Genomic DNA, 11,398 nt, shown 5'->3' with positions numbered 1-11,398 from the left:
TGATTGATTGATTGATTGCAAGTGTTCTATGAATGCAGTTGAGTTCATTTGAGGTTGATGAAACTGTAAATTTCCGCACAGTATCAACGGGTCAAATCCTCTTCGCTCTCCTGCCTTCATCATTCGGAAAAGAAGAATGTTGCTAAGACAACATGAGGACCACTGTCGTCATTTTTTGCTGGTCTCTTCTTAAGGGAAAACATTGTTTCTCGAGGGGCCATAAAAGTCACTTCATAAAACCATCTTTATGGCAGTCAAAGATCGAAGGAGGACAGGATGCAGTTCCCAAGCCATACAATGCCAAGTTCTGGTCCATACTCTAGTTCTTCACATAAGGATGATCACTGAATAACGTATACTTGTTCGCATGCGATGCAAGAAAAATGTATGAAACAAGGCTCTGTACATCGATGAAAAGGTTTCTTCAGCCGTCATTTGTACTTCTTTGAAGGTGGCGGACGTTTCGCTTCTCATCCAAGATGCTTCTTCAGCAAACTAAAGTCTTACTGGTAGTTTCGGCCCTATATATATATATATATATATATATATATATATATATATATATATATATATATATATATATATATATATATTATATATATATATATATATAGTATCGATATATATATATATATATATATCCCTACTGTCCAGACGTGGCGGTGCCGGACTCTGCTATGATAGGTCCCTGCTCTCAGGTTGGGGGGAGCAGAGAATGACTCCACTGATTGTTCCTATTGTCCTGACTAACGACTGGCCTGATTGCCCTATTTGCCCTGGTATCACTTCAGCAGTATTACTAATCCTATGTTGCCTTAGCAGGCTGCTGTACGAACGATCCAAATTGAACCTCCCACAACCATATTGATTTAGTGAATGACTTAGCTGTTTTATGAAAATTGCTTCTTTTACTCCCCTTTCAAAGCATCTATGTTCTTTCGCTAAGATTTTAACCTCATTGTCGTCAAATGAGTAGTTGCTAGCTTTTAGGTGCAAATGTACTGCCAATTGAGGCCCACTAGTATTATCCCTGCCATGTTGATAAAGTCTTTTTTGAGGATTTGTTTAGTCTCCCCAATGTATTGCTCTTTACAATTTTCAGTCTTATTGAATAAACTACTTTAGGTAAAAGCCGCTAATCTTCCTCAAACATCTATGATGCCAACCCTGCGATTAGCAGCCTGGTGTGCAGTTATCGGAAGGATATGTTTTAGATGGCCCCCTGGAAGTGACGGCCGTTCAGCGGCTCTTAAGTGATGAGTCATAGCCCTTGCAGCCATCATTTACTCAGCTCTGTTATCAAAGAGACTCCTCTTGAGTTACTCTCTGTCGTAAATGGATTCTTTTCAAATGCAGGAGTAATGATGAAAAGAAAGAGACGACATCACCTGAGTCGTTTGATACACACCCAACATTATTGCCAAGTAAGTGGGAGACGTCTTCAGTCGAATAGGTCAAGTTCATTTTGTTTTCAAATGTTCATAATATCCCAAGGTGACTATTCAGCACAGTTTTGATTTCTGTCCTCTCTCACTTAGGGTGAAAACATGCACACTAAGATAAGCCCAAACAAAGACCTCACAGTAAAAGTATTCAAAAATATCCCATCCTGGGACATCAAAAACGTTGGGCTACAGGTTTATAAGATTTTGTTGCCTTTCTATTCACTACAAGCACAGCTCCTGGATGTTTTCCTCCCTCCCCAGAGTGTCTGAACATAGACACATAGGGCATGAGAAATTAATTTAGAAACATGTTTGAGAATCAAATAAAATAGCTTCACTAGAGCGAATAGGGATCTGATGGAGCTATAGCGCCACCTAGCCCCGGTAAAGTGCTGTGCCTGATTTAGTTGCAAACAAGTCTCCACGTGCACAATTTCAACAGGCGTTGACATTTGAATAAAGCCGCAGAAGTGTGTTTTTCCGGGATTAAGCATGCTATGTATTGGAGCTACTGCGTGGACCACCATCATACTGCGGTCCATCCCAGGATATGAGGCTCATTGGCCAGTCAGAACTGGGTGGAGGCTTTCCTGTCATCCTCGGTGTGCATCATAACACCGCTCGTAGCGAATAAACCCACCTACTGGTATAGAGATGCTTCAAGGGGGGAAAATATGAGAAGAGCTGTTTCTTATAATTTGCGAGTGAGATCTTCCGCAGAGCAGGCTCGAAGCAGCAAACGCGCAGGCTGAAGTTTGGGTGCTATTGTTATGGTGATGCTCTTTGAATGTGACAACAAAAGGCATCCAAAGTTGATAGCAATGAAACCCCTTTGGAAGCCGATAAATGCTTCTGAATACAACATTACAACAAAGCATTATACACTTATTAAAGATTCACGGGGATACTACAGGTCATATTCTCACTGAATGCTATGTCATGTATTAATTTAAATAAATAAAATACACTGTGATTTACAATGTGATTGTTGACATTCTTTCTTCTGTTTACTGTGAGTATGCAGGATTATATCAATGTCAAACCAAGTTGAAAGCAGACTTATAATCATTTTTATCTCTTCAGGTTAGATTGTCATTTGGTGATGTTTGGCAACTGCTCTGCTCAAATGAGGCGATCATATCCAGGTGGCCTTCTAAATTCCAAATCACATTCCAAATACAAAATACCTAACGTCATATCGGTGGATGTTGGAAGAAAAATGTAAAGCCTTTGTGGTAGCCTCGCAGTTGAAATACTTCCGAGGAAAAAAAGAAGTACACCGCACATGGCAAAGTCAGAACATTTGGAATTGAAAGTGATTGGCATCTCAACAGCTGCATGCATGCATGCATGTTGAGGACAATAGAGCCAACGAGGGTGTGGAAAGAGATCTCATACTATCACTCACTTTTGGATGAGCCATTACAGAAGGAGGGGGGGGGGGGTTGTTGGGGGTCATGAAACTGGAGGAGAACAAAGAAGTCAGCTGCTCCTGACGAGACAAGAGAAAAAAAAACACGTGGACTTTTGCATACATCATTTACTTCTTACCATACATAACTCCACTTTTTTGTTGCAGTCCCTGTTGTTCAAGATATGTCTATTTTAGCACTTGTTAGAAAGTAAAAGAAAAGAACACAAATACTAAATGTAGAGGTAGCCGTAATTAAAACAATATTTGTTTTGTGTAAACGTAGGCCAAGTGTGTGAGAAAGCCCAGATTCCATGTTGTTTTTGTGTTATTGCTTTTGCCCAAATGTTTTTTTTCCAGGACCACATCAATAAACATTTCAATGTGAATGAAATGAAACAAATAAATGCCATATCATTGAGAAAATATATTCACGTTTGGTTGTAAAATATCAACCTTGTGACACATTGTTTTTTTCTCCTTTGGATAAAAGTCACGTTTTTGCCTAATGAATAAAGTAAAATGCATAATAAGTCATGGGTAAAATATAGACAAATACAGAAGTTTAATTGTTGTTATTTTTCTACCGCGTAGTACAGATTTGTTTTCAGATACAGTACGTATTTGTACACCGTAGCTCATTGTATGTCTATATTTCCATAGGACTTGCCGAGTGACCACTTTTAATACCACAAAGATGAAAAAATGGTGTCAGACGAAAGGTGAAGCGGAGAAGTTGAAGCAATGCACTTGGGGCTGACAAATGTTGCTTGTGATACTGATCCTCAACTGGGCTTACACACAACGCTCGTCTTTTCCTTCAGGCTGTGAGTCGCGTACTCAGCTGAATATACTCACTGATTGTATCATTGTATGCATGCCCCTTTTTCAACCGCTATCAATGCCTTCTGTCTGCCTGCTTTGAGCAGCGGAGGAGGGCTTGCTTCTCTCCGCGTTGGGCATTCTTTACTGTACAGCGTTTCATGAAAAAAAAAAAAAATAAACAGTTGGTGAATTGTCACACGTGATATTCCCTTGCCAAAGTTCTACCGCATTTGAATGGACGGTTCATTCAAACCTTCCACACGGGGTCACATTCACTATTTCTTTCCATGGAGCGCTTTAATTTGTGATCGTGACTGAAGCTCGGTGTCCTGAAACGGGAGGAAGCTGACTCCTGTGACTCACTCAATCAGCCAACCTGCTTCTGCAAAAGAAAAAAAAGAAGACAAAAACTCCTCATGTAACTGTGAAAAAGTTGGAGGTAGCCCCTCCCCCCACATGGTGCCTTCTGAAGTAAAAAAAAAAAAAAAAAAGAGGAAGCAGAGCAACAGCGCTTTGAAAGGTAGCCTGCAACGTTCTTCCCATTGAGTTATTAACGCACGCTTTGTGACAAGTCGAATTGTGAAACATCTCGTTTATAATGACTACAAATAAATCTGACTGCGTGGGGAATGATGGGGGGGGGGGACTTGAGCAGATGATTAGACGTTCGTTCGCAGCTGATGATGAATGTCTTAACGTCGACATGGCAACTAGCACTAGGTAACTCTATTTTACGTTTCCCAAAGACACAATAAACTGCGTTTTTTGAAATCAGTTGCAGTTAGGAGTTTTACTTTCATCTCAGCTGTTTGTCGAAACCACGTGACCTCACTTCTTCAGAGGGAGGTCGCGCGTGCGCGTGAGGTGAAGTTAGGTTTGGAAGGAGGAGGAGGGCAGGGGTCGTCATCACGCACGCGCCTCATCTTCTTCCCAACGGCTGACTAAAATGATTGAATAATTTGTTGGGGGCGGAAGGGAAGGCGAGCGCAACAGATTGCATCAAAGTGAACTCTGAATAGATCACTGCAACAAAAACGACAAAGATTAAAAAAAAAGAGAAACCAAAGAAGTTGGCGTTATCAAACCGGAAACGGGAGTGGAGGGTGCTTCGGTTATTGTTTCTTCCTTCTTAAAACTGTACAACTTGTTGACGGTTAAGTCGTGGTTTGGACCCCGAACGCACCACTGACACGCACGATGTAAGTACACGAACTGCACAAAAAACTTTATTTGTCTACTCCGTATTTGATTCAGGACACATTTCGACACGCTGTACACAAGAGGCAGATCATAGAAAGGTAATAGGACGTTTCTTAACAAACCTTTATCTCGACCCGAATGAAGAAACGGAGCGACGAAGACGATTTTTGCCAGATTCGTTGTTTACGATGTGTCTCTAAAGCAAAAGTAAAGTGTGCGTGGCACTTAAAGTCTTGAGCACTTCGGACGTGCATTTACAAGAAGACTTATTTGCTCCGACTTGGCAAGTTTTCCTGTAAGTGTAAAGGGAGGGGGCGGTTATCGCCAAGCCTGTAATGTTTGCGAGGATGCCTCATAACGCTTGTCTTGTCAACGTTTATTGACTCTTCTTTTCCTCCGCGTTATGTGACGTCACAGTTAATTGAAAAATTACTACGAGAAAAGTGACCATTTGAAATCATTGATTTTTCCCCTAGCAGTGATCGAAGATAGCTCATATTCATTTTCTCTACGATGGTTCTGTGTGCGCACTAGCATGTGCGCGCGCACGTGTGTGTGTGTGTTAAAAAAGTGATTTAATATCAGAAGCTATGGGTGTGAGGCTACTTCTTAAGTGCCATTTTAGGTGCTATTTTATCTTCGATTGGCTCCTGTAAACCGAAAAACAGACAGGTGACCGTGTGATAATAAATACATAAATAGGTTTTATTGTCATAAACAGCGGCAAGCTTGGTACGGTATTCTTATGTGTACAGTGTTTACATTAGTTCAACCCTGAGCCAGTCACATGATATACATTAAATTAAAATTAATGAGTGCAGAAACCGGGTTGGTATAGTCGACAACCGGTTAGCACATTTGCCTAACAGTGCACAAGTGCAGGGTTCGATTCCAGCCATCCTGTGTGGAGATTGCACATGCTGCCTGTGTCTGTGTGGGTTTTGTACAGGCACTCCGGTTTCCTCCCACAATCCAAAATCATGCATGGCAGGCTCATGGAACACGCCGAATTGTCCCTAGTTGTGAGTTTCGGCACCAATGTTCCTTGTGTGTCCCCTGAGTCGCTGACAAGCAGTTGAGACTGTCCCCTGCCTACTGCCCAAAGACAGCTGGGCTTGGCACCAGCAAGCCTTGTGAAGAAAGTGAATTAGCAGATGGATGGATGAATGAATGGATGGATGAATGGAGTTCAGAAACCTCAAGCAAATCAATAGTGCTTTGATCTAGAGGTGGCTTTTATGTGTATTCTGTGGGGGGCTTGGGGGCAGTTTTCATTTCATCATCACCTTGAAACAAGGGACCCAAAGTCCAGTCTTAAGCGTTCCAATCCAGCCCTGTTGAAGAGGTTCCCCTCTTCCAACACCTGTCTCAAATGATCAAAATCAGCTCCGAGAAGCCGGCTCACAATCCCGACCGAGCATTAGAATCATGTGTGTTGGAGGAGGGAGACATCCAAAACTGGCCATATTTTCACCAAACATCGTTTCCTCAAAACATGCTGCTCGCCGCTGCTAACACAAACCGATATTTCAATTGTACCCCTGAAATGCAATTATTAATAGACATGTATTAAATTCCAAAACCACATTTTGCAGGCAGTTTTAAATGAGAGATGATGTATTACCCTGGTCTCTATAAAGCGCCATTTCCCGTTTCACGAAATTTAATGCAAATTTTCCACAAATAAAATGTTTTGCAGTATCTTTGACCCGAGCCTTAGTAGTCTGTGTTGTTTATCCTTGCAGATTCCCAATAATCTTCGTTAGTCGAAGCCACAATGCCAACGCAGGCTCTTCTGCCGTTTGTGGAGAGCCCGGAGGGACTCACCCAAGACAGTTTGATTAGCAACAGTGCCAACATGCCAGGTTCTGGCTCAAGCGTGACCCCCCGCGCCGGCGACCGCTCCAAAACCGCGGCGCAGTGCGGAGCCGATGAGTCGCCGTCTTGCATGTTCTGCGACGAGACGTTCAGTCACCAGGATGAGGTGGGGCATCACGTTCTAACGCGGCACCCCACCACTTTCCCCGAGCCGGCCGTGCTTCGAATCGAAGCGGAATTTCGGATCCCGGGCCAGAGAGCCCGAGCCAAACCGAGCGGCTCGGCCCCGGACGACGCGGAGGTCCACACTTGCATCGTGTGCGGCCTGGTGTGGCAGGACGCCGGCGAACTGGAGAGCCACCTGAGGAAGCACAAGGACTACTTTGCCTATCGTTGTCGCGTGTGCGGCCGGCGCTTCAGAGAGCCTTGGTTCCTCAAGAAACACATGAAGATGCACGCTAAGTCAGGAGGCAAGAGCAAGGCCTCGCAAGAGCAGGAAGGCCCCGCCACTGTCAACGGTGCGGTCCTCGAGCCCGCGTCAGAACCTGCCGTGACCGCCTACAAAATGTGCATGGTGTGTGGCTTTTTCTTCCCGGACCACGGCAGCTTGGCGGAACACAGTAAAGTGCATAATCGAGAGGCGGGCCCTGACAAAGACTTCAAGGGCGCCGCCGCTGAATCTCTTTCACGACAGAGTTTTTTTCAAAGTCTCAATCTCAAGCCTCGCGTCGCGGGCCAATCGTTGCAGCCGGAAAGAACCTCAAAATGGATTCCTCAACTGGACCCTTATAACACATTTCAGGCCTGGCAGTTGGCCACGAGGGGTAAGATTGCAGTCGGTCCCGTTAGTCTCAAAGAAATGGGCCCAGAGGCCGGCACGGACAACGACGACTGCAACTCTGATAAGGAGCAGACGAGCTCTTCCTGCTCCGACAAGAACATCAAGGAGGTTCTCGGCAGAGAGCTCAGATCTCAGCGGCAGGCCGCGCCAGCGATCCCGGAGAGGCCGCGGCCGACGTCCCTGATGCACAAGAACAAAGAGATCGAGAGGCCGACCACTTGTCACCAATGCAAGCGAAGCTTTAAGACCTACCACCAGTTGGTACTTCACTCCAGGGTACACAAGCGGGAGGGAGGTGGAGAGGAGCGCCCCGCCGCGCCCCCTGACGGACCCGTCTCCACAATAGCTTCTTATACGGAGGACGGGGCGGAAGAAGGCTTTGAGACAGGTACCGAGATGTCTTTGTGTGCAATAATATTGATGCGGATCAAGACATTTCTACTTATCATTATGAAAAGACACCAGACATAAAGAATACGGTGGCCAAAGTTTTTTGTCTAGACGATAACTGTCAAACTATTGCTACCATGTTTCCTGTCTCCTGCTGGGTTTCTCTCGTGAACAGAAAATCTGGCTATGTGAGGAAGGAGGACCCCACGCCACATTTGGCGGTTTTCTTTTATACGAATGGCGTTCCAAGATCTTTGAAGACTGTGACTGAATTGATCTCTTTCTATGTCCTCTTGTTAAAAGGTGAAGACGGCGGTTTCAACCAGTCGAAAGAGCGATCCAAACGCTGCCGATTCTGCAACAAATCATTTCGCTCAAGCTGTTACCTCACCGTGCACCTCAGAACCCACACAGGTATGTTCACGGCACTTAGCTTTTGACAATGGTCAGAGGAAAAGAAGCTGTTCCAGAGATGTGTCACCAATAGCAAGTAGCGTTTTTCTTTTTTTTTTGGTCGCTCTGTAAGGCGCGCCCACCTTAAGCGAGAACTTCAAGAGACTTTAGCATTTCACTTTTGAACATTCTTCAGTCATGAGTGTGAATAAAAATCTGTGTCGAGTAAAACATTAAAAGAATCAATTGATAGCTCATCACCCAACTTGAATGAGCGAGACGACTGTTCACATTCGCTACATAAATGGCTTTACGTTCAAATTTACACTCCAAATGGAGTCATATCAAAGTAATTATCCAGTACCACTGCATAATTAGCACTTTCTTGACTGGAAATAACTTGAATTTCTGGTTCTGCTCTTATCATTGCAAATGTCTCCTGCGGTATCACAAAAAGCTAAACTTCCTGGTAGGATTCCGCCCAGTTTCATGTGCCAATCTGTCTGCATCTCTGCACGATTGAGTTGAAATTTCATTCCGAATCACCCGACGAAAGAGCTTTCTCGCCATCCGATTAATGCGAGTGACCTTTTGCTCTGTTGTTTTCTTGTTGGTTCCTGCGCATTAGGTGAAAAACCGTACAAGTGTGTTTATTGCGACTATGCCGCCGCCCAGAGGACATCGATGAAATATCACCTGGAACGGCGTCACAAGGACAAACCTCATGTGGAAATCCCAAGCAAAGGCGACATTTCGGCGGCCGCGCCCCCGCCGAGCGACGGCAAAGGAAATTCGTCAATGACAAGATCCAAACTTTGGCTCTCTGCGGCCAAGGGAGAACGACGGGACAAATTGCAAACCTGCGGCGGCGAGCTTGACAAAGTGGCTGCGCTAAACCATGAGCGACATGAAAAAGTGATTGCTAATCGAGCTCCCGACGCAACTGACAACGTGACCGTAAAGTCCCCCGTCGCTGTTAATCTGGAGGTGGAAAAGGAGGAGATAAAAGATGGCCATTGCGAGGCTCCCATCAATCTGTCCCTAAAAGTATGTCTCTCGGTGGCTCCGAGCGCCCAACCCCGAAACGCATCAATTGCGTCCGTGTGTTCATTCTGCACGTATAAAACCATCTACCCGGAGGTTCTGATGATGCACAAAAGACTGACTCACAAAGCCAAGTGTGGCGCTCCGAACAAGACTACTTGCGGCAAGCGGAGACGCCTCACTGGCTGCCCACCCGCGCTGCACGGAAAAGACGTCGTCCCGCTTCCGATGATTGACAGGCGCCATCCCCGTCGAACCAAGTCCCCGCCGCCGCTGCCGATAAAGCCCAAAGAAACGATAGCTGCCAACCTAGCTCACGCGCCAAAGGCCATCCCTGCGCCCCACGCCGTCGCTCCCAATGCCAGAAAGCGTTTCGGGCACAAGGAGGATTCACAGTCCGATCAGGAGTCTGCTAGCATCATTGGGCAAGCCAGGAAAGCGGGCACATACCCGACGAAACAACCGAGCGGGTTCGCCAAAGTAACAGCGCCCGAGAGGACTTTCCCCGAGAGACGCGCAGCCGCGTGGCAATCTGACGCCGCGCGCTTGCTTCTGTCCAACCAGTTTGGGAGCGGATTGGAGAGCCATCCGTGGGACCGGATTGGAGAGCCATCCGGCAAGAGGTTGAAGCCACTTCTACCCGCGGGGGGCACGGACATTGGCTTCCGTGGACCCCCGCCGGGCGACGCACGCGTCGGGCCGCGTCTCCAAGGGACTGGCGGCGTTCAAGGTACGTCCAAAGGGTCGCATCCGGCTGCGGACATCTTGGATGCAGACTGGGACGTGATGAATCTCCTGCGTGCCTGTACGCCCAACAACCTGGCATCTTTTTACCGCGGCGTCCCGGCAAACCAAAACCACGTGGGGCTGGCTTATCCAAGAACAGGTATGTCGGCTAGCTGCTGCAGTTTGGGGTCACGGGGCATTCCTCTCCGGTGCTTTCATACCCGCAATTGTATTTCTGTCCTTTGATTTCGTTGACCATTTTTAAACGTGGCCCATTTCGCATCGTGTGACGTGACCTCTGTTGTTTACTCTTGGATTGTACCGATTGGCAATCTTCCATTTAAGTCAACTGTTTGTTGTAAACAAACATGTCTCCCATAGGGGCCAGGAGTGTGTTATACCAGCACTTAGCCACTCTGCCCGTCCTGCCCAGGAGAGAGTCCCCGGCCCGCGTCTCTGAGCAACACTCGGGGGACCCGTGATAGATAATACAACGGAATATGGCAAAGCACACGGAAGGACCTGCAAAATCTTTCTTCACCTGTGCCCTGACATAAAACGGGTCCTGATGAAAATGTGACGTTATTTTCGGATGCTGCTACCTTAATTTTGAGAAGGGTGGATGTTTTGTTTCTGTTGCTGGTTTTTTTCCCCTCTCAGTGCTGGAAAGGACAAAAATGTTGGCCCGGAAGCTTTCATGCCACACTAATGTTGACCAGATTTGTGTGCCTTTTTAATCACACAACAATAATATAACAACAGTAAAAATGTTGCTGCTAAGTACACGGTGTGTTCCTAATGTCAAACCTTTGACGCACGCACATTGTGAAACTTTTGACTTGGAGTTGAACTACGTTATTTATCTTTTTTTTTTTTCTTCCCGGAATGTTTTACTTGGTTGTTAAATTGGCATAATTTGGGTGGTACTGTTTTTAAAATGGTCCTCAGATTATGTGGCTAATATTAGTGCTGCACATTGTTCTATGGCATTTTTTCAGTCTGGTTTTTAGGTCTTTCAGAAACTTAAAATATTTGATTTCATACAAAAGTTGTTATGAACTAGATTCTTAGGGCTGCACAACTGAACATTCAGCCGGAACACCTACAAGCACAATTGATTTGTCAATATTAATCAAATACGTATTCACCAACTGTTGTGCCACCTCCAAGATTTATGGTTATATTTGTTGTTTGACAATTTATGTGATTAAAATGAAATACATTGTTTATGATTTGCATTACACATTTAAATAAAAAAAGACTCAGAGGTGTATCTCAAGTCTTGGTTTTTTTAATATACGTCAT

General features: G+C 45.3%; 1 protein-coding gene and 1 long non-coding RNA gene across 2 annotated transcripts; one reads left to right on the top strand and one right to left on the bottom strand.

The window, feature by feature from the left end:
• Nucleotides 1-2,660: 2,660 nt before the first annotated feature.
• Nucleotides 2,661-5,247, bottom strand: LOC148904163 (uncharacterized). The gene is made up of 4 exons (XR_016117342.1): nucleotides 5,004-5,247; nucleotides 3,935-4,063; nucleotides 3,715-3,825; nucleotides 2,661-2,937 (listed from the first exon to the last, which is right to left on the bottom strand). It is a non-coding gene; the product is annotated as an uncharacterized LOC148904163 (long non-coding RNA).
• znf217 (zinc finger protein 217) lies at nucleotides 4,584-10,794 on the top strand. The gene is made up of 5 exons (XM_089015013.1): nucleotides 4,584-4,880; nucleotides 6,627-7,928; nucleotides 8,234-8,344; nucleotides 8,952-10,253; nucleotides 10,475-10,794. The coding sequence occupies exons 2-5, from the start codon at nucleotides 6,659-6,661 to the stop codon at nucleotides 10,573-10,575; spliced, it is 2,784 nt and encodes a 927-aa protein (XP_088871139.1). The 5' UTR covers nucleotides 4,584-4,880; nucleotides 6,627-6,658; the 3' UTR covers nucleotides 10,576-10,794.
• Nucleotides 10,795-11,398: the final 604 nt, after the last annotated feature.

This window comes from Hippocampus bargibanti, linkage group LG01 (genome assembly GCF_051943395.1).
Source record: "Hippocampus bargibanti isolate YZ-2025 linkage group LG01, ASM5194339v1, whole genome shotgun sequence".
Lineage (NCBI taxonomy): Eukaryota > Metazoa > Chordata > Actinopteri > Syngnathiformes > Syngnathidae > Hippocampus > Hippocampus bargibanti.
This window is presented reverse-complemented; position numbering and strand designations above follow the sequence as displayed.

What these genes read in the sequence shown, in the direction of transcription:
- znf217 (XM_089015013.1), top strand. Translation starts at nt 6,659, where the DNA reads ATGCCAACGCAGGCTCTTCTGCCGTTTGTGGAGAGCCCGGAGGGACTC. An exon ending in GCACCTCAGAACCCACACAG is followed by an intron (nt 8,345 to 8,951) that starts GTATGTTCACGG and finishes CCTGCGCATTAG; the next exon opens with GTGAAAAACCGTACAAGTGT. An exon ending in GCTGGCTTATCCAAGAACAG is followed by an intron (nt 10,254 to 10,474) that starts GTATGTCGGCTA and finishes TGTCTCCCATAG; the next exon opens with GGGCCAGGAGTGTGTTATAC.